Source organism: Hemicordylus capensis, chromosome 4, assembly GCF_027244095.1.
Source record: "Hemicordylus capensis ecotype Gifberg chromosome 4, rHemCap1.1.pri, whole genome shotgun sequence".
Classification (NCBI taxonomy): domain Eukaryota; kingdom Metazoa; phylum Chordata; class Lepidosauria; order Squamata; family Cordylidae; genus Hemicordylus; species Hemicordylus capensis.
In genome coordinates this window covers 303,412,750-303,436,413 of record NC_069660.1, presented here as the reverse complement: position 1 = coordinate 303,436,413, position 23,664 = coordinate 303,412,750, and the positions used below count along the sequence as shown (strand labels likewise).

Below are 23,664 nucleotides of genomic sequence, written 5' to 3'. Positions count from 1 at the left end.
TTTGTAAGGTTCTTTCTCTTCCAGGTTCTTGATCTTGCTTCCATTGGGCAGTTCTATTCCTTCTGTTTTTGTTATTTTCCCTCTGTTCATTATTAATGCAGCACACTTGTCTAGTCCAAACTCCATTGCTATATCGCTACTGAATATACGGACAGTGTTTAGCAGTGATTCGATTTCTGACTGGGACTTTCCATACAACTTCAGATCGTCCATGTACAGCAGATGGTTGATTTGACTGGATGTTTTAGATGTTTGGTATCCGAGGCTTGTTTTGTTTAGAATTTGTGAAAGTGGGGTCATGGCGATTACAAACAATAGAGGGGATAGTGAGTCCCCTTGGAAAATGCCTCTTCTAATGCTAACCTGTCCAAGTGCTTCGCCATTGATTGTTAACTGTGTACTCCACATGCTCATTGCTTTTTTAATAAATATCTGAATGTTTTTGCTGACACCAGTTGTTTCTAAACATTTTAGTATCCATGTGTGAGGCAATGAATCAAAGGCTTTCTTGTAGTCAATCCATGCAACACTTAGATTTGTTTTTCTTCTCTTGCAGTTTTCTAAAATCATTTTGTCAATCAGCAGCTGGTCTTTTGTGCCTCTGGTGTTCGGGCAATTTCCTTTCTGTTCAACTGGAAGCTGTTTGTTAGTTAATAAGTGTTGCATGACTTCATCTGCTATTATTCCAGTTAATAATTTGAACATGGTTGGCAGGCAGGTTATCGGTCTATAATTACTCGGAACTGCACCTTTTGCTGGGTCTTTCATAATGAGATGAGTTTTCCCAGTTGTTAGCCATTGTTCAATATCACTGCCTTTCATAATGTGATTGAACTGTTTTGATAGTTGTTTATGAAGGCTTGTTAGGTGTTTAAGCCAGAAGCCATGCAAGTTCATCGTCGCCTGGCACAGTCCAATTTTTAATTTTCTTTGCTCTTTCACTTATTAATTCTGGTGTTATTATTAGATCTTGCATTTGTTGGTTACATTTTTTGACCTCTTTCATCCAGCCTGCTTTTTTATTATAATCTATTGGATTGTCCCATAATTTTCCCCAGAATTGCACTGTTTCTTCTTTATTTGGTGTTTCTACATTTCTTGCAGTTTCTCCTTCTATGTTTTGGTAGAAACGTCTCTGATTCGACTGGAATTGGAGATTCTGCCTGTGTTGTGTAATGCTGGCTTCATATCTGCTAATCTTCTTTGACACTGCTGTTATTTGCTGCTTTATTATTTCCAGGACTTCTCTAATTTTCCTTGAATCTAGGTGGTATTTTTGGATCAGATACTGTTTGGTGTTTTCATTCTTCAGCTTCTTGTCTTTCATATCTTTCCATTTACTAGCATCTATAACACTATGTATTATTATTATTATTATTATTATTATTATTATTATTATTAATTCGATTTCTATACCACTATTATTAATTCAATTTCTATACTGCCGTTCCAAAAATGGCTCAGGGCGGTTTACAAAGAGAGATAACAAACAAATAAGATGGCTCCCTGTCCCCAAAGGGCTCACATTCTAAAAAGAAACATAAGACACACACCAGCAACAGACACTGGAAGTACTGTGCTGGGGGTGGATAGGGCCAGTTACTCTCCCCCTGCTAAATAAAGAGAATCCCCACGGTAAAAGGTGCCTCTTTGCCCAGTTAGCAGGGGTCTGTATAAAGGAAAAGGCTGGGAACTGCTGCCCTAAGCTGCTGCCAATATCACCCAAAAGAACCTCCCTCAAACCCTTCTGAGAGGTTACCTTAGCAATGGGGGCTTGAAGCACTCTTCAACAGCTGCACCATCAGTCATCTTGCTTTATTTGGTAATGCAATGCCCCTGCAACTGCATTTGGTGACCCAACAGTGGGGTTCTCATTATGCAGGCATTCTCAAACTTCAGTCCTCAGATGATGTTGGACTACAGCTCCCAGCATCCCCAGCCACAATGGCCAATGGGGGTTTGTAGTCCAGTAGCATCTGGGCAGTAAAGTTTGAGTACCACAGCATTATAGGTTAAAAATATGGAAACTGTGAGCAACCCCAATGCCAAAGAGGCTCATAGAAGCACTTGGCCAAGGGCCCCTCTGAACCTGACTCAGATAGTGGCTTGACATTTGCAGACATTTTTTTGTATTACCAGAGCAACTGATGGATGCCTACCCGCTGGAGTGGGGGTGTCCAATTGTGGCCCTCTAGCTGTTTGGGGCCTCCCAGACACTGGCCAGGAGCCAGAGATTATGGGAGTTGTGGGCCAAGAACAGCTGCAAGGTCGTAGATGCACATCCCTGCCCTGGAGATTCACCAACATCATTTCTGTGCCCTAATTGTAAGGAATCACACAAACTGTTTCTAGAGATCCTATTGCTTCCATGACCCCTTCACCAACCAAGCTTTCAGAGATGTCTCCAGTGTGGCAAGAGATTGTGTCTGTCCGTAAGTTGTGGTGTTGATTATACTAAGGAACAAGGAAACAAATGTATTTCTTTCATGGATTCTGGTGTCCCTGAGCCCACTCTTGTAGATCTTTCACCAAAACCCACTTGATTCTGTCTTCCTCCATGTCTTTTTAGGTCCCTGTTTCCCCACCTACTACAATCTGGGCACCCCTGAGCAAAGGAACAAATTTATTTATTTGCATAGCACATAGTAACACACAGGTGGTCCTCCATTGCCAGTGAGTTAATATGAATGGCACTTCAGACATTTTCAAACTGCCACCTTGTCTCAACTGTACAACTGTGTTTCAATTTTATAACACTTGCCATGGGAGGGGAGGCTCCACTACGTGGCTGCTGGTAAGTGAGTTAAAGGAGGAGGAGATTATAATGGTGGCCCAGGCTCACATTATCATCAGGACTGGCAGTCCTGATAGCAGCAGCTGCAGCATCTGAGGTTGCAGGGAGATTGGCTGACACGCCCTCCCAAGATGCTCCCACTGCCGCCACCACTGCTGTTTCTGCTTCTCTTCCTCCTCCAGGCTTAGCTGATGTGCCATGGGGACAAGAGCAGGAAAGCCTAGGCCATTCCCAGCCCATATGCAGCTTCCCGCACACCCTCCTTCCTTTCATGTCTAACCATTTCCCAGGAAGAGAAGGAGAGAGGTGAGCCATTTGCCTGCCTGCCTTCTACAGAAAAGGGAGAAAGGAGTGGGTGGCAAGGGTGAGTAGCTTCCGATTCTCTGCTGCATGTCTGTGACTGACACACCACCCGCTTTGACAGCAGCAGGGGGGAAACGTAGGGTATCCAGCCTAGTCATATGTAGGAGATATTTGACTTAAGACGCAGTTTTCAAGAACCAACTGTGCTGTGAGTCTGAGAACTTCCTATAATGAGCCAACCATTCTATATTTTTTTCATTCTGTGTAAGGCTACAATTTTATCATATTTTTAATGAATAAAAATTATTCAAATTTTTAAAAATCCATTAAAATTAGTGGGACTCACCTGTGTATAACTGGGTGAAGGAATGAAACCTCATTTATTCATCAGTTTTTTCTGCCTTTCAACCAAGGAACTCAGGCTGGCATAAATGATCCCCTCCCATTTTAGCTTCACAATTATCCTGTAAGGTTGGTTAGGCTGAGGGGAATGACTGGCCCAAAATTACCCAGTGAGTTTTTTTATGGCTAAGTGGGGATTTGAACCTGCGCCTCCCTGATTCTCGTCTGATTCTCCAATCACTACACCACACTGACTCTAGAAATTAATCCCTGCTACTATCCAGAAAAAGAGAGAGACTCTTAAAAACAATTCAAGAACAAGCCTCATTCAAAAAGGGTGCTGGGGTTTTGTTGTAAAAAATCATTATTCTCTTCAAACCTAGAAATCACATGTCCCTCTGTGAGACATGACTTTTAAAAAGGCTGGGTAGGGTAGATCTCCTAATGTTTTCAGAAACTGAGATGCAACTTCCAGCATCTGTTCATATGCACATTACTCATCTGAAATGCGTCCAATATTTCTGGTGAGCACAAGCGCAGTCACAAGACGTAATGATTGTGTAACACAAGTTAAGTTGCACAAATGAATTACTTATACAGTCAAGAAATATGGGAACAAGATGATCTGATGAAGGGAAAAAATGTTGCTGAATGCTACCGAGATCATCAGCAAACAGCAATTGCTTAACCACTAAGTCTCAGCAAGTGTAACTCTTCAACTGAAAATATTTCAGTCATTCTTCCAAGCAATGATAACAAAGTCACTCAGTTGCAACACTGTGTATTAAGGGGTTGGAGGCCCCCTGTGCTCCAGCTAAATGGATTTTCTCCGTGTGCCTCCCTGTTTTCTAGAAAAACTTCCGATCAATTCCAACTTTCAAGGCAGTCTGGGGGGAGGGTGGAGGAAGAAATGTATCAGAAAGGCACCAGAGGGCTCTGATTAATCTAGACTTGGTAACACAGAGACGACAGCAGTGAGAAAGGCTGGAAACAGCCCTCTCAGCCAGGGTTGAGAGGACACTTGTCAACGGAGAGGTCAAAAGTAGTCAATGGCTGCCAGTTATCTGACCATAGCAAAATATTGTGAAATATTCCATGAAGTTAAGAAAGCCCTTGTGTAACTGGTACCCTTCCTTTTGTATTGCAGCACAAGGACATCTGACAGTCATGACAGGAGCTCTTTGCTCCTCGGCCTGGTAGGAGTTAGGATTATGCATACAAAGCCACAATCATAAATCAGGCACGCTCTGAACTACAATGCTCTTAAAGGCTTTTGCCTTCTTTGCCTGAGCTGCATTCTCTAGCTTCTCCTAACTCAAAAATTTGCAATGTATTGGAAATCCCTGCATTAGGAGAAGCCTTTGACCACAACTGGGGATGATGGGAGTTGTAGCTGGGGATGATGGGAGTTGTAGTCTGGCAATATCTGGGAACCCAAGGTTGGGCATCCCTGCCCTGTCTCTGACAGCTGGCTTATTTATTATCTTACATTTCCAAAAAAGCTGGAAATGTTATGATCTGTATAGATGAATAACCAGAGCACCTGCAAGAAAGAGGTAAGTACTGGCAGACTTGGGGTGACTTGGTGCTCAAAAATTCTGAAGGAAAGAAATCTGAGGGGGGGGGGAACCCAAACCCCCTCAAAACTGTCCCAATGTAACTCAATGGGATGGAGTGTTTGCAGGTTCAGAGTGCAGTTAACAGAGAGAAAGTGGGTGGAACTAGTGGAATTCAGTGGTGAGTAAAGGGGACGCAGGGCTTGAACAAAAAAAAAGAGCGGGAAGTTCCTCAGCCTGAAGAATACTCCCTCAAGACAGTCACCTTCTGAAGGGGAAAGGTGCCTAAAATTTTCATCATGCTCAGGCACAAGCTCAGGTAACACTTGCATCCCAGGGATATACTACAACATTTTGTTCCAGGTCCACACTTTTTACATTTATAAACCACCGACCCTACCACATAGCTCAGGGTAGCTCTGACAACTAGCCTAAAAGAGATAAAATCACATATACACCTCCATCCAACTGTACAATACAGCTGTTCACTGCATTGTGTTGGCTGGTAGCTGCCAACATAAAGCTGCACTGCACCAGCCTATGATACCCATGACATCACAGCAGTGCGGTTCAAGGCTAGAAGAGGGACTATAAAGAGAGCATGCCAGATGGGTTGGGGCAGAGGGTCAGCCTGGGTTGCTGGCATCTTTGTCACCTTTTCAGGGTCACAGCTTGCATCAACACCTGTTTAAAATGAGCTAGACTTTTCCCAAAGCACAGGGTCAGAGAACAAGCAATCTCCCCCCCACCAGCCCCTCCCCAGAGCTAGGCAGATTGACAACTTCTTTACAGCAAAGAGGAATGACAGCTGAAGAATGCTAGAAAAACTCTCGGAAACGTGCAAGGCCCTTGTTCTACCATGGAGTTGCTAAGTAGCTTTGGGCAGACAGATGAAAATCTCTGCCTCAGATTTATCACCTGTCAAATGGAAATTAGACAATTTATCTAACTCAACTTCACTGGGGTGTTGAGAGGTTGAATTAGCTAAATTGTAAAGCTGTTGGGTGGCTGCTTGTCACTGCTTGTTAACTGGTCCCATTGCAGCCAGGTTGGGTTGTGAGAGCTGATGGAGTCAGGTAGGGGCTGACCTTTAAATCAGGAAGTTGCTGGTCTGAATCTAAGGACCACGAACATTGTGCAAAAACAGAGGGAGTCTATTTCTACACTACTTTCCCATGAACATACTACAATGGCACTTTGAGGGTTAAATAGTCATGGGAGGGGGATTTCAGCAGGAAAATGACATAGAAGTAAACAACCCCTACTTCTTCACTGCATCCCCAATCTGGATCACGGCCCACATAGCTGCTACAATCTTACTAGAAAAGCAAATACCTGACTAGGCAATGATGAATTTTTTAATTTAATTTTATTTATTTATCAAATTTGTAAGCTGCTCCAAACTTCCGTCTCAGGGCAGCTTTTAACGTCCCATCTAGGATGGCCCCAATATTTCTTCAGTGAGCTGACATCTCTATTAATTATTGTCATTTCAGCCTTTCCTGGATTTTCCAGGGACTGGCTATGAATTTAAAAGACAGAATTCCTTTCTTTATTATCCTCTGATTACTGCTATCTAGCTTTATCAACAGGAACACTTTGAAAAAAGTCCTTGTCATTGATGCAGCTTTCAAGCAATTTATCAGACACTTTGGTGCAAAAGCAACTATTTAAAACAGGGGTTATCAACCTCAGAAATCCAGATGTTGTTTGACTACAGTTCCATCATCCCCTGCCACAGCAGCCAAAGGCCTTTCAAAGTCATTTTTGGAGTGTGTTCCCAGGATGCTACAAATGGAGGTGGGGGAGATGCTTAAGGTTATGGGGCTCAAGCCTGCATAGATGCCCTACCTTATTATCAGGGGTCCCCATCTTTGGGTGCCCAGATGTTGTTGGACTACAACTCCCATCATCCTCAGCCACAATGGCCTCTGTCTGATAAGAGCTGTAGTCCTAGAGCATCTAGCGACCCAAGGCTGGAAACCTCTATTTTAAAATTATAAATCTGCAATGCAAAAAGGAGTAGAGATCACCCTCAGTGTTCAATCTGGTTCTTCATCTCTCTTTGCAAAATGTCAAAGTTCTGATTTACACTCTGCCTTTCCAACATTTCCAAAGCAGCAATACCCAGAGCAGATATTTCAGATTTCCCCCTTCTAGTGAGGGCAGAAACATTCCATTACAGGTGCAGTGTTGCTGCTTTGCAACACTGCACCCTAGAGCTTTCACAACAGCTGGCGGGGGGCGGGGGGGAGGCGGTGTATAATCAGTGATGTATCCAACATGATCTATTTCCCCACCAAGGTCAAATCTCACTGCGTTCTTGAGCCTTTGCACCTTTGGAAAGCCCACAGTCTTAAGACAATGGGCAAATTATAGTTATTTATATGGACATTATATATGGATTTATGGACATTATAGTGTTATCACGAATGGCTATATTCAGGTAGGGTAGCCCTACCTAGGTATAGTCCAGTCGTGAAAAGTGCCGGGATTGCTCCCAATCCTGGCCCTCCGCAAGAGGGTAACCTGGGTTTTTTACCTACGCTAATAGTGGAGTAGAAGGGCACGAGCACACCTTTCTACCCCATTCCCCATCGTGTGAATGATCAGGCTGTCTGCAGCCCAAGCATTCATAAAGCCAGGCGGTAAGAGTACCCAGCAGTGGAGGAATCTCTCAATACACTGTGCGATGCCAGAGGACTTCCTCCTCTTGCTCCGGGCTCCGCTGCTTGGCGCAGCGCAGTTTGTAGGCCATGCGAGTGGCAGGTGACTGAAGAACTTTGATTGTGTGTAGGGAGGCTGGTAGGAGCCTGCCTACCTGCCAGCCCTCCCCACCTCTGACATTTTCGGTCATGAAAATGACCTTAATAAGTCATTCGGTTGGAGAGATCCCTCCTGAGGAAAGACTAAAACATCTAGAGCTTTCTATTCATTCATTCATTCATTCATTCATTCATTCAGTATACTGCCCACTACCAAAGTCTCTAGGAAGTTTACAGCATAAAGTTCAGGAAAAAAGAATTACAAAAGGTGGAAAATGAAAGAGGTTTACAATCCATCCATCCATCCATCTTTATTACGGTCACAGACAAGCATAAAGTACATTTTAAAACCTAAGTAGCAATAGATTTTATACTCTATCATAAGATGATTTAAAATATGCAATAAGAAATATAAAAGACGCTAAAATACATTACTAACATAAAATTATTTAAAATATTAAAAATAGGCATGTGACTGCACTAAAAATCTAGCTATGGCTCTAATAAGAAACATAGTAGACTCTGGGCTACATTTTGATTTAACTATGGCTGCAGTAAGAAGCACAGGAATAAACCATGTAGGAGTACCCTAGATCGTGTTGCATGCTTATAAAGTAAGAAAAGGTTTTAAAAGATTTAAAACATATAAAATCATGACAGTCATCATTTAAAATAATGAGCTAATATGCGTTAAAAGGATATCATATAAGAATATAACATAAGAACAGCCCTGCTGGATCAGGCAAGGCCCAAGGCCCATCTAGTCCAGCATCCTGTTTTGCACAGTGACCCACCAGATGCCGCTGGAATATATAATATACACAAAAATATAAGCCAGTAAAATAGTAGTCAGGAAGTTGCGAGTCTATAGGATTATGGGCTGCCACACTAAGGCAGCAGCCATGGCCGTCCTCTAGTTCATAGAGGTGGGCTCTGGGCATGCTTGATCATTGTCCACCGGAGATTAATCGCTGCCGCACAGAACCTGGCGACACTGTAGGTGGCAGCAGGGTTGCTATTGGAAAGCAGCAAAGAGGTGTAAAACTGGTCCGTTCGCCCAGGATAGCCATATAATAGTGGTCAGATGAGGGAGGCACGGATGTCCCTGCAGAACAGGCACTGCAGAAGAACGTGTCCTGCTGTTTCTACCTGCCCTGAGCCGCAGGTGCACTTGCGCTCTGAGATTGGGATCTTCCTATAGCGAACTTTAAGCACGGCTGAGGGAAGCACATGGCAGTGCGCCAGAGTAATGGTCCTCCTACGCTTTGGGACCTCCAACTGTGTTAGGTATGGCAAGGGGAAAAGAGGTTTACAAAACTGTGAGCAGAGCAGGAAGAGTGAATAGTGGAGAGAGAAAAACCCTGATGTCATTATACAAGAATTCAGAGTCACCCAATGAATCTGATGGGCAGCAGGTTCCAGATTGACAAAAGTGGGCGAGGGGACGGGGGAGGGAGCACTGTTTCATATCACATATATGCAATTTATGGACTTCACAACTGCAAGTGGTGGTGTTTTACTATTAAAAAGGGATTCAACATGTTTCAGGGAAATTGGCCGATCAATTGTTTTTGTTATCCATGATACCTGTGGAGGGCTAATGGCAAGCTACAACTCCAACTTATTTTTCCAACCAAAGCAGCTGCAAAAGGATAAAATTTGGAGCAGAGAAACAGCGGGGGGTGGGAGTGCTTAACCCCTCTCTCACACATGGTTTCTCCACTCTTGACTGTCCCTGCCCCAAATGACACATAAGAAAAAGTGAGAAGAAAAGCCCTGCTGGATCAGGCCCAAGCCCCATCTAGTCCAGCATCCTGTTTCACACAGTGGCCCACCAGATGCCTCTGAGAAGCTCACAGGCAAGAGCTAAGGTCATGCCCTGTCTCTTGCTGTTACTCCCCTACAACTGGTATTTGCATCACTTTACACTTCCTTACATTGAACTACATCTGCCATTTTGCTGCCCATTCCCCCAGTTTGGAGAGATCCTTTTGAATCTCCTTGCAATCTCTTTTGGATTTCACTTCCCTAAATAGTTTGGTGTCATCTGCAAATTTGGCCATCTCGCTGCTTACCCAAACTTCTAGATCATTTATGAATCAATTTAAAAGCACCAGTCCCAGTACAGATCCTTGCAATCTCTTTTGGATTTCACTTCCCTAAATAGTTTGGTGTCATCTGCAAATTTGGCCATCTCGCTGCTTACCCAAACTTCTAGATCATTTATGAATCAATTTAAAAGCACCAGTCCCAGTAGAGATCCTTTAGGGACCCCACTTCTTACTTACTTCCATTTAGAGAACTGTCCATTTATACCTACCCTCTGTTTCCTAACTTTCAACCAGTTACCAATCCATACAAGAACCTGTCCCCTTATCCCATGACTACCAAGTTTTCTCAAGAGGCTTTGATGAGGAACTTTGTAAAAAGCTTTTTGAAAGTCCAGGTATACAATGTTAACTGGATTACCACACACCTCTTGACACTATCAAAGAACTCCAAAAGGTTGGCGAGGCAAGATGGTGAGGCTACCTTTGCAGAAGCCATATTGATTCTCCTTCAGCAGGGCCTTGAGAATGCTTTCCATCAATTGGCTTGGAACAGATGTTAAGCTAACCAACCTATAATTTCCCAGATCTCCGCAGATCCCTTTTTGAAAATGGATATTACATTGGCTGCTTTCCAGTCTCTGGTACAGGGCCTGATTGTAGGGATAAGTTATATATATTTTTATATTTTTGCAAGGAGGTTGGCAATTTCACATATGAATTCTTTAAAGATTCTCAGGTGGATGCCATCTGGCTCTGGCAATTTGTTAATTTTTAATTTTTTCGGACAGTTTAGAATGTCATCTCTCATCAGCTCTACTGACTCAGTTCTTTAGCCTCTGTCCCTGCAACCTTTTTTATTTTAAGTTCCAGTTGGGTTCTAGACTCCGGTCCTTCCCCTCTGTGAGTTTCCAAATGCATATGCCATCTGGCACACCTGGCCTCTCCTCCGCCACCAATTTCCCTTTATCAACTCTGCTTTTATTTTTTTTAAACTGGGCCATTAAAACATAATGAATAAAAACATAAGAATAGCCCTGCTGGATCAGGCCCAAGGCCTATCTAGTTAAGCATCCTGTTTCCCACAGTGGCCTCTGAGAAACCCACAGGCAAGAGGTGAGGGAATGCCTCTCTCCTGCTGCTGCTAGTTGTTGCTGTTGATTGTTGTTCCTCCAGTTAACCCTGGAGCAATATATGCTGGAGACAGAGTGTAAGGAAGGTGGCCATAATCTTCACATCCCACTTGAGGGATTCCTCCATAGCAGCCCAATGATCTTTGAGCCCACTGGTAAGGCTGCAGTAACCATAACACACACTGCCATGCTATGAAATGCCAGCCACAACTGCTATAGTTCACTCAGGAATGCCAATAATCCAAGTGGTTAAAAAACTTGAACATATGACCAAAACTTTGTCAGACATGTGAAGGGTTTGCATCTCTTCTGCAGGCAATGGCAGAGTGGGAAACAGGTCTCGCTTCAGTTATTATAGCTTTCAGCTCCAGGAGATACAAACACCTGGAAATGAGGAATTACAACATAATGGCTAGGCAGAGGCAATTTATCATTATGCCAAGAACGAAAATTACACCAGCATGAGGTCTGCAAGTTGCAGTTGTCAGTCTTGGAGAAGTGCCAACACCACTTTCAGAGCAGAGGCTCCAGGAACACTCTGCAGGCCGAGTGCTTGGCAAATGGCAAAGAAAAGGAATCAAAAGCCATACTGCCGCATGAGTAACAAAAGAAGTTGCAAATAATATAATGTTTTTGCCTCTGCCAATCTTGGGATACAAGTGTTTCTGGTCATGGCCAGCTGATACAAAAAACAACAAGGTGCCTGTACTTCTAAGACTTGCACAAAAGTTTCAAAGAGAGCAGCTGTTGTCACCCTGGAACAATAGGTTACACCTGCTGAAGGGGATGGTGCCAGAGCTGTGGAACAGAATCTGCTCTGCATGCAAAAGGTTACAGGTTCAATCCCTGGCATCTCCAGAGAGGGCTGGGAAAGGCTCCTGCCTGAAACCTTGAAAGCCACTGCCAATCAGAGTAGAGAGTACTGAGTTAGATGGACCAGTGGTGTGACTCAGTAGAAGGCAGCTTCCTATGTTCCCTGTTTTATACTTTTGTGTAAAAGCATACACCTTAGTTGCCCATGGTCTCCCTACAACAAGGGCTCTCAAACCTGGGTTCCCAGATGTTGTTGAACTAAAACTCACATTGGTCATGATGGCTGGGGATGATGGGAGTTGTAGTCCAACAGCATCTGGGAACCCTGCCCTAAAAGGACCAGCACCTACATCATCATATATTTCTTCCACACCCACGCTGAGCTGAATTTAAAATCCACTCAAGTCAGCAGATTACTTTCCTATTGCATGGCATTTTGATGAGGTCTTACAGGGATAGGTGTTACACCTTCATCATGGGGCACACAACTGGCGATCAAGTCCCTCTCATTAAAATGGCAGGCATACGGATAATTTCATAAGGTGGTAGTGGGAGTTATGATTCTACAGCACAGCAATGTCCACATATATCCCACTGATTACCAACTGTACGTGTGCAAGATTATAGCCAGGTATTTTCAACAGAAATGGTGCCCAAGTTAGTCATTCTCTTGCTCAGGATATGAACTGCTGCTTACAAACCTCAGCATTTCAAAACAAGCATCACAGTTCCCATAAATTCTTCCCTCAGCCAATGTGACTCCCTCGCTAGTAACTTGAATGCTGAAACATGCCAGCATCTCAGGTGCCAAGGACCCAGAGGAATCTAATCTTCCCAGAGCACCTGAGTTCTTAATATGGATGTCAGGGGCCCTGGAAACCACACATCCCCAGGCTCCTTAAATTTGGGAGTCTGTTGAGTATACTGGCATTGCAGCATTCAAAGCATCGGGGAGGCTTCCTCCCTGTCACTAGGAAGCAAAGGGGGTGGTAGAAAGACTGTGATCATGCTTCAAATGATGTAATCCAAGTGTGCAACAGGGTCCAGATTTCACAATTTAGCTTGAGAAAAAAAGATGAGTTATATCGTCTGAGGTTTCCTCAGAAATAGCTTGGTTTGCCAAGCCCAGTTCTATATCAAGCTGGGGAGTGTGTGTGTATGTAAGGGGGGGGGTTGCCCCTAGCTAGTTATGAAAATATTTGCACAATAAAAATGCTATGTGGTGGAATAGAGATTCCTATAAACACTCAGTTTCCTCTAAATCAGGGTTTCCCAACAGGAGGTAAAGTAAAGTAAAGTGTGCCGTCAAGTTGATTTCGACTCCTGGCACCCACAGAGCCCTGTGGTTTTCTCTGGTAGAATATAGGAGGGGTTTACCATTGCCTCCTCCCACACAGTATGAGGTGATGCCTTTCAGCATCTTCCCATATAGCTGCTGCCCAATATAGGTGTACCAGAGGGGATTCAAACTGGCAACCTTCTGCTTGTTAGTCAAGCATTTCCCCTCTGCGCCACTTAGAGGTGACTCAACAGAAGGTACTATCTATCTATCTATCTGACGCATGTATATACCATTCCATATAAAATCTCAGGGTGGTCTAGAATCCAAACTACTACTAAAACCTAAAAATCAAATAAACTGATTAAAATTACAGTACTAATGGCGCAGTAGGGAAGTAACTTGCCTAGGGAGCAAGAGGTTCCTGGTTCAAATCCCCGCTGGTATGTTTCCCAGACTATGGGAAACACCTATATCGGGCAGCAGTGATATAGAAAGGTGCTGAAAGGCATAATCTCATACTGCACGGAAGATGGCAATGGTCAACCCCTCCTGTATTCTACCAAAGAAAACCACAGGGCTCTGTGGTCGCCAGGAGTCGACACCAACTCAACAGCACAACTTTACTTTACCATCTATATATTTAATTATATTGGGGCCATGTGCGCCCAGGATTTGGCGGCAGAACTCTTGCAGTCGCGACACACTACGAGAGTTTGGGACTGAGGGAAACGTCGGTTGGGGGTTGGAGGAGTCTGGAGGAGGAGGCCGAGGGGGTGCTGCTCCGGCGGCTGGAGGCGGCTAGTGAGGGGCGGCAAGAGAAGAAGAGGCGGCGGGCGGCTGAGCCGTGCCTCCAAGAGGAGCCCGGCTGGACAGGCGGCAGTGGCGGCGGGCTCCCGAAAATGGCCGGGCGGAGGCTGGCGCAGCAACTGGGGCTGTTGTGGAGGGCATGGGGGCTGGGAGGGGGGAGAGTGGTAGAGGAGGCGGCAGGCCCTAGTAAAGGAGGCGGCCAGCGAACGAAAATGACTGGGAATAGATTGGGGCGGAAGGGAAGGGGGAAGCGGCGAGGAGAGACTAGCAGCACAGATGTCGTGCGCCAGTTCAGCTAGTAAACTTTAAAACATCATAAACTAAAAGTCTGCTAAAACAAGTGTGCTTTCAAAAGTTCTTAAATAAACAACCAGAGATGTGCTCGAAAGCCTCAGCCCAGTTTTGGGTCACCACCAAGCAAGCCAACCACAAACGGACCTCCCCCAACGATCTTAATGAGTGGAAGGGATGAAGATGCTCTCTTAAATACCCTGGGTCCAAGCTGTTCAGGGCTTTAGAAGTAATAACTTTAAATAATTTTAATTGTAAACCGCCCTGAGCCATTTTTGGAAGGGCGGTATATAAATCAAATAAATGAATGAATGAATGAATGAATGATCAGCACTTTGTAATTTGCTCAGAAACAAACTGGCAGCCTGTGTAGTGCTTTTAAAATAGGAGTGATGTGGTCTCTATGGATAACCCTGGAGACCAACCTGGCTGCCACATTCTGCACCAGTTTCCTAACTACGTTCAAAGGCAGCCCAACGTAGAGTGCATTTCAGCAGTCAAGCCTAGATGTTAGCAGTATGTGCACCAGTGTTTTAAGGTCGCTTGTCTCGAGAAATGGACATAGCTGCCATTGGTTCTAAAACCCTAAAAAGTACTTGAAGGGCTCCCGGGGGGGGGGGGGACTCAGAACACTCCTGCTTTCCCACACTGCAGCTGTGTGCGAATAAGCAGTCTTATTGAAATTAAGGGACACTATTGAAATTAAGGGACACTATTCAAATGAGAACAACTTCAAGTTTATTTCAGTGGGAGTACTCATGAGTAACTTAGTCTGGATGTAAACCAGTAACTGGAGTAGCCTGTTTCATAACTGAAGCACTGAAGTGTGTGTGTCTACACACACACACACACACACACACACACACACACACACACACACACACACACACACACACTCTATAGGGTACCCGAGCTAAAGGTATAGAACAGAAGGGGTACACTTGTCCAAAAAAAAAGTCGGAAACCCCTGGCTCTAAACCAATTGCTTGCTGTTCTAGCAGTTCCTGATATATCAGCTGGTAAATTGTTGATTTAAAAAAACAAACCAATGCTGGACAGGGGGTAGAAGGCAAAACATTATATAGTTCGAACTGTGGTTTGATATGACAATATGTCTGCTGTATATCAATACCTATTTGAAGGCAGAGATGAGAAGATGAGGCTTCTGGAAGCTACTTTTTGCCAGAGCCCTGGGAGCTACCAGAACAACAGTGATTTCAGGGGTAGAAGCTGTCACAAAATGGCAAGTTGGGGAGGTGGAGTCAGTTGCAAAATGGCAGCTTGTGTAAACGACCATGTGAGGAATTTGCACACCTAAACCCCGAATTCCAGGTGAATTTTGCTGCAGAACAGGAGAGAATTAAGAGAGGCTGCTTTATAGGGGAAGAAGCTGAAGAGAAATTAATGGGAGAGAAAGTAAAAGCAACCCTGTTCACTTGAAGGGAGAGAGATTCAAAATGGCACTGCCATGCCCCTACGCCCCCATTAAGTCAGCTAATCAGATTTGCAGTATTGGCTGGAAGGGAAGAGAGGGAGAAGTTGGCCCAAGTGCCTGGAGAACTACTTCAGATAAGCCCAACAGTTAACAGTAGTTCCTGAGCTACCAAATGCTTGTTCCTGTTCTAAGGTATGGAGGAAGGGGTTGAACCAGGGTTCTTAGCAAGCAGAATCTAACACCTTCCTCCTGCACCATCAATTCTTTGGGCTGTAGTGCAAACCTGGCAGACTGAGCTCTGGCCATCCAGGGTGCCATCTAGGCTGCACTACCAGCTGTTCGAGCATCCAGTAAGCCAATTCCATAAACCTATAAAGCCCTAGCCTCACAGCTTGCTCCTCAGCCTGAGCAGGGACGGCACTCAAGAGCTGACTTCCTTTTCCTAATTGCGGCCTTGAATTGTGGTCCCTAATGGACTTGGATTATGCAACTACTTCTGATCCTCTATTGCTGCTCTGGAACTCAACCCCTGCCTGTTTTGGACCAGACACCTGCTGCTGACCCATTTGGGCTGATGGCCAGCTCCACACTTGAACTTGCTGTGCCAGAACCTTGCTGAGGCCTGCAGCTCTGTTCCCACTCCTAAAAGCACAGGACATTTTTAATACCTCTTTATGTTCACTGAGCAAAAGACAACATTCCAGTCTACACCTGTGAACTGCTCATTCACACTCTCAGCTAGGAACTGCAGTGCAGTGAACTACTATAACTGATTACTTGGAGAACTGAGCATGACTTAGACCATGTTGTTTTCAAGCTCTCTGCATCAGGAAACCCTTTCCACTTCATTATACTGAAGAACCCTTGTGCATCTACTATGGAACTCTAGCATCTTTTTCCAGAACAAAAGTATACAACACAGTTACAAGGCATGTCAGCCAGGCTTACTGTGCCTCATCTTTGCCTCTCATGAAGTGGGAGACACACACAAGACTCCCCTGTGGCTGCACGGCCAGCAGGGGTTTGGTAGTGGTAGCCCAGCTGTCTTTCAGGGAAGTGTATCCATCAGTGAGGAACCCCTGCTAAACTTTCTAGAACCCTAGAGCATACAGTCTGAAGAGCACTGCATTATGCCACTGATATGTTAATATGTTGCAGTACTGCACAGTTCATGTGCACAAGCTGGAAACCTGGGAACAGACACTGTAAGCATTTTCCAACAATATAGTTCCATGATTAAAGCAAAGGTCTCTTCAGAGTTGCAACACATCCTGGGTTGTGAAATCAAGCAATTTGTAAGAGTGACAAAATGAAAACAGCTTGCTTAATCTGTTTAAAAGATCCTATCAAAAAGAGAATATAGCATATGTATAAAATAAAAAAAACCTCTCACCTTCAAACATAAAAAAGGGATATGAAGCAAGATTTATATTACATATGTATGCAAATCAAGTCCGGCACCATGAGAGACACTCAAGAAAATCACAGCTTGTTACCTAGTGCTTATGTGTTTAACTGCACAAAGTAGCACCTTTCACTGAGTCCTGTGAGAGAAATGCAAATGAAGGCTGGATCCCTGATTGTTGCCTTTGTGTTTTAAACAATTTACTACTGAATTAAAATGAAATTGGGCTTCTGTAGCATACATTTAAGTCTACCCGTTAATTCAAAGCAAAACATCAGAGAAATTTCTACCGTACAAAGTTTGAACAGATGAGGTGCATGAATGAAAACTGCAAATGAGCTCAGCTGTAGCTCCCATTTAAAATTCTTGTGTGGGACACAGGCAACGTTCTGCTTCACCTTAGCGCATGGATTCTCAGCTTGGGTCCCCAGACACTGTTGGACTACAACTCCTATTTTCCACAGCCACATTGATTGGGGTGATGGGTGTTGTAGTCCAACATCCAGAAACTCAAGTTTGAGAATCCCTGCCTTAGTTCATCTTGCAGGGGCAAATGAGAGGGTGAGCTGAGTTCCCTCTTCTTGGGCATCCAGCAGAATTTCCCATGCCAGGTCCACAGCAGGAGACAGATGTAAGAAAATAGTTCTGTTCCTTAGACCCTATCAAGGTTCAAAATTTTCTCACAATAAAAAAAAGACTTACATTGAGCTTTCATTTGCTCGAGCTGCTCCTTAAAATGGATTATTTTTTCATTTCTGTGCAGATCAAGGTCACTGTTGGTACTTTCCAGGGCAGTAAACTTCTCGTGGACTACATCTTTCAGATCTGGTAGTGTTTGTGGTTTGTCTCGCTTTATCTGTATAAATAAATAAAATGCAGCCCTGTTACTAACTAGAGGAAACCATCCTTCTCGGCCCATTCTGAAAGGGGGGGGGGCGACATCACATGAAAGTAGTAATAAACCTTATGAGACTTTCCCCCGGTTTCCAGCTTCATCAAACAGCTTTTAAAATCTAGAACAGAAAGTGATTAAAAATGATTATTTATATATGCCGCAGTTGTCGTTAAAGTCCAATTGCTGCACTTTGTAATTTATTTGCTCCTGATCAGAATGGAGAATTCTGGAATGGCAACAATAAAAAAATTATTACGCTGAGCAGTAATAGTTCTAGATGTGAACAGCCAACTGCTTAGCACTGCAGGTGTGTGTACCTTTTAAGGCTATCAAAAAAGAGAGAGCAGAATGAATTGGGAAGATATAGCCAGAAATGAAGCTTCTTCAGTAATAATTTCCAAACTGCATGTCACAAGAGAGCCTGAAGTGGACCTTGCAAAATTAAGCCACAGTGTCTGATTCATTCACTGCCTTTTGCCCTTTACAGTGGGGAGTGCAGTGCTGATTCACACCCCTACCTCTCTGCAAATATGTGCATTTGGGTAATATTTTCTAGGAACTTTTATCAGCTCTCCCTTTCTGGTGAAGTGTCAGCAGCCCATAGTCTTAATTATTGCCATTTCAAATGGCCAGACTCAAAGGAAATGCTAACTGTACTCCAGAGACACTGAAGAGATGGAGTCGTTATTATGAAAACACTTGTGAATAATTACTGGAGAACTGAATGGTGAATACATCTTGCCTAAGTAATCAATCTATATCACATTCTAATAGCAACTCATTGTCCATTCTTGGACTGTTACACAACTTGTCCCTTTTTCACTGTCCCCATCAGCCCCCTTGAAACTCTAGTTTTCTCCAACTGCCCTGATGTTTGGCACACAGGAGTATTGGAACACAGTCAGACCCTGGGTCCATCTAGCTCAGTATTGTCTAAACTGCCTGGCAGAGGCTCTCCAAGGTTTAAGGCAGAAGTTTTTCCCAGCCCTACCTGGAGATGCCAGGGAGCGAACCTGGGACCTTCTGCAAGCAAGCAAATATCCTCTAACAGGAATACCTTATAGCAGGCAGCCACTGGAGGGATACTGTGCTGAGTTTGGAAAGGGCCAGTTGCTCTCCCCTTGCTAAATATAAGACCATCACCACTTTAAAAAGTGCTTCTTTGCCAGGGCCGGTGCCAGACTACTTTGCGCCCTAGGCAAGGCTAAGTACTTGCACACACACACACCCCGAAAAAACTAATCTGTGCCCTACACTCTGCGCCCTAGGCAGCTGCCTACTTGGCCTAGTAGTAGCATCGGCCCTGCTCTTTGCTCAGTTAGCAGAGATCAGTATACCTCCAGTAGTTTGTCACTTTTTAGATTGTGAGCCCTTTTGGGACAGGGAACCATCTTATTTATTATTTGTTTTCCTATGTAAACCACATTGACAACCTCTGTTGAAAAGCAGTATATAAATATCTGTTGTAGTAGTAGTAGCAGCAGCAGCAGAAATCTTAATCCCAGAGAAATAGGAGGAGGGAGAGTTTATCTGCCTATATTAATCTGCCTATATCAACTCTGCTCCAGTTTCAGATAACACATTGTTTTACGTGTGACCATAGACATGCACACCCTAATGATCTTCCAGTAGCAACCAATCATTTCTGAAATAATGACAACACTTTGGCCAAATTAACTTCTACAACAATGCGTGCTCCCAGACACAGTCATCCAGGCAGTCCAGGCAGGTATTATCACAGTCACACTCCAGGTCACAACAAAGAAAGGTTGGCAAATGCTTTCACATTCCCACACACCATAGCTGGTCATTCCATATGGACTACTGAAAAGATGTGAAGGAGCACAAAAAGAGGTATGGTATAAGTATCTCAAACAGTCTCCCACCTGCTCACATGACTGTGCAAGGAGCTAGAGCTTAGTGAGGAAGTGGGAAACCTGGGAACAGGTTGACGGAGATTGCAGTTGTCTACACCTCTTTCACAAGATTGTCCACAAGTGTGTTAATAAATATGTAGAAATATGGTGCAACAAGTAAAGTCCAGGGTTACGTTGATGTAACCTCACAAGCTGCCAATAAACTGAATTTTGTCCCAATTGAAGTAGGAGGAGTTTTAGACAAGCATCCAATCGGGCCTCTCAGAGAGCTGATGCAGTGCAGTTGCTAAGAACATGTGTTGGTAAGATATTTCCCTAGCCATGAAGTCACTAGACATCTTAAGCCAGCCACACACTCTCCATCTCAACCTCCCATCTGCAAAATGGGGATAATTACTGAGCTATCTTACAAGGTTGCTATATCAAGACGAATGTGTATGAAGCATTTTGAACATTTAAAAGTGTTCTGTACAATTATTCATCATCATCATCATCATCATCATCATCATCATCATTATTATTATTATTTCTTGTTTACACAGTCAGACAGGTGTTATTGACTGGTTTGTTTTATCCAGACATCGAGTCCTTCCCAAGGACCTGGGAAGGCTGAATTTTATTATCAATATTGTTGTTATTATTATAGATATCGTTGCAAAATATAGGCTGTTGCCAGTAGAGTTGGGTTTTTTTGTAGTAGCCTGATGATGATTTCTGTGGCCCCTATGTTATTGAGGTGCTCTTCAAGATGCTTTGGAATTGCACGCCAATAGGACGCCAATTACTACTGGGATTATTTTGGTCTTCTTCTACCACAGCCTTTCAATTTCAATTTGTAGATCTTTATATTTTGTTATTTTTTCTATTTCTTTTTCTTCTATTCTGCTATCACCTGGTATTATTATTTAATTTAATTTAATTTAATTTAATTTAATTAATTAGCCAAGACAAAAAGATGGTTGAAACCCTTTGGACTAAATATCCTTACATAATTAAAAATGTCATTGAAAGGGACCTTGGAGGTTTTTTCAGTGCAAAACCTCCTAGACCATCTCTGACAGGTGGCTTTCCAGCCTCTGTTTGATACTTTGAAAGACTCCTGTCTGATTAGTGACAGAGCTGCCCTGGTGTATTATTATCCTTAGTTCTGCATTTTATTTTAATATGTGGACGTACAACAGTTGAACTGTGGGATAGTTCACCATTAGTTAGCTACCACACACAACATGGAAAAGGAAATTAAAATGCAATTCAAACCCATTCTGTCTCAGCACTGCGCAAAACCTAAACCCTATTCAACTCACCATACTTCAGTTCATGCAATCGGAGATTCCTTATTTGGGTGAAGTCTATGCACAGTCATTGCTCTGGTACAACCAGGTCCACAGGCAGAAGGATACAGATCTGCTCAAAGATCAGTTTACAGATGGCCCTCGTTATTCGCAGAGGTTCAGTTCCTGCCAATTTCCACAGATAACAAAACCAAGGATAATGAGACCTTGAGGAAATGGGCATTAGGGACTCCTCAGGGTCAGAAAAGGGGCAAAAAAGTGAGGAGGCAGGGGAAAAAATCAGCTGTGTAAAATAATGTACCAGGTCTCCAGCTCTCCAGAAATGTCCCCCAAACCCCCCAATTCAGCCAAAGCGAAATCCAAAGGCAAGGTCAACACAGTCCAGGGTCCAAACACGGTCAAGGTAATACACGAACACAGCCGATTAGCTCACAGGAAACTGTTGTTGCTATCAGCAGGGTAGCTATGCTACAGGCATCTTAAATAGGCCGACCCCCGGTGCTGTTAATTAAGAGTTGCTGAGTCAGCAGCTTTGTCTGTTGTTCTACATATGTGGCTCCTTAACTCTTGCTGTCTCTTGGAGTGGCACCTCTTCACAGCTGAGATCAGTCACACCTCCTCCACAAGAGCTGCCTCATCTGGCTCTAACTCATCTTCGACCCACTCTCCTTTGAAATTTCTGGTCCTTGCCCACCCTCCTCTGCTGTCAGCTCTGTCGCCGCTTCCAACTCCTCCTCAGAGTCTTCCAGCATGCCCATGACACTAAGTTTCCTTGAAAACAGCTGCCCTATTGCTACTGATCTTCTCCTGAACTGTAGGGAGGGTATAGGCTGTATTCTAGATTGCCCTCTTAGTTCATGTGGTACAACCAATTAGACCCAACAAGGCTCACCACAGCCCCCCATGAACTGGGCACGCCCCACCAGACAACCCAGAATCCTCTGCAAACATGGAAATTTCTCAAAGACAGGTTGATATGGACAGGTACTCTGAAGTCTGAATCCCACAGTCGAAACCCTGCCTTCCCTTCCCTTCCACTGTCAACTCCCTTGTGTTTATTTCTAGACTGTATCTGTTCTTTCATATTTTGCAAAGTGCCATGTACATCAATGGAATAAAATGAAATAAAATAATACAGACTAGCACTGCACTAGTGCAAGGATGCTGCATACCTAGTTCTGCTAAATTGGGGGCTTGCGTTCCAAACTAGCTTGTGCTGGAAATATTTGCTGCATCTATGAAACGTGTCCTTTGAATAGGTTAACTTTGGAAACACATGCAGCTATAAAAACAAATACTGCTGCCTGGTTTAGATATTATACATTGGCAGGCTTCTTGCAGATATAGGTGAGATCAGTTAGGGTGAAATCCATAAATTACTGCTTCACATATTATGTTGTTCTGTTCTATTGGGAGTAACTCCCCCAGCAGCAAAAACCTGCCAAACAAGTGAGGGATGAGATATATCATAGTTCATGGGAATGTTTGGTGTTATTTCCTCCTGGAAATAATTGTGATGAAACGAATTGTGTCAAGAACTATTGACATAGGAAGGAGGGAATGAAGAAACCAAATCAAGACAGAAAACACAAATGTGCAGGCACTTTGGGAGAGCACAGAATGTCTGAAGGGAAAAACCTAGAGAGGAAAAATTAAAATTTCTTGATAACTTCAATTTAGGAAAAAAGACATCTGTTGACAGCTTGTATCCAAAGGAAGGTTGTATCCAAATGATCATGAATGATCCTTCTGAAATCAATGAGAGAAATTAGCCATGACTAACTCAAGTCCTAGTAATTTCAACAGGACTTATTGTAATGAACTATCTTTGGATACTGCCCAGTATGTTTGGAAATATTATGTGGTAGTGGCGGTCTAGAACTGTGCCACTTCCGAACAAAGGTAGGGGAAGTCACATACCTGAAAGTTTCCCCCATACTGTATGAAAAAGAAACCCGATCCTCAGAAAGGCAACTTGTCAAAAAGAAGGGTTTCAAATTCATATGCAATGGATTTTTTCATGTAGGAGTCACTTAAAACATGGATACCCAGCAGCTCTGGAAACAACCTAGTGGTACAGCTCCCAAAGAGCTGTAGCACATGATATTTCTGGATGTATAGTTTTCAGCTACATATTTATATGAAGCATAGGGAAATCATCTCAACTACAAAAGGAATTCAGTCACAGAACAGGAAGATTAAAATCTTCAAGAAAGATATTCCATAAGTTTGAGGAGTTATCCATAAAGGATTGTTCTAGTATAAAGAATCCTCCCTGTAGATCACGTCTGTAGGACAGAAGAGCTGACCAGACAAATTATGCAATAATTCCAACTCTCCAGTTTTGTGATTCTACATTAGCTACCGAGGAGCATAATCGTTTGGTATGCTGCTTATTTTGGGGCCTCTGACATCATGGTTGAGAAACTGCTCAAAGGAACCAATACCTTGTAAACAAAAGTTAGCAAATGGCTTCAAGTGTAGTAACCTGCAAGTTACATTAGGTAAAGTTAATGGCAATTCTGTCAGCCAAGTCTCAATAATATAGTTTAACAACACCTCACTGGCATTGGCCAATCCACTGAAGAGTCACCAATGGTTTTGAAATGGGGGTGGAGGCACTGCA

General features: G+C 43.5%; 1 protein-coding gene across 4 annotated transcripts in view; it reads right to left on the bottom strand.

The window, feature by feature from the left end:
• NSMCE2 (NSE2 (MMS21) homolog, SMC5-SMC6 complex SUMO ligase) overlaps window positions 1-23,664 on the bottom strand; it is a 289,033-nt gene that overhangs the window by 151,995 nt on the left and 113,374 nt on the right. For all 4 annotated transcript variants that reach the window (XM_053245628.1, XM_053245629.1, XM_053245626.1 and 1 more), the window contains exon 4: window positions 17,677-17,830. In XM_053245628.1, coding sequence (XP_053101603.1) covers window positions 17,677-17,830 — 154 coding nt within the window. The remainder of the gene's footprint in view (window positions 1-17,676; window positions 17,831-23,664) is intronic.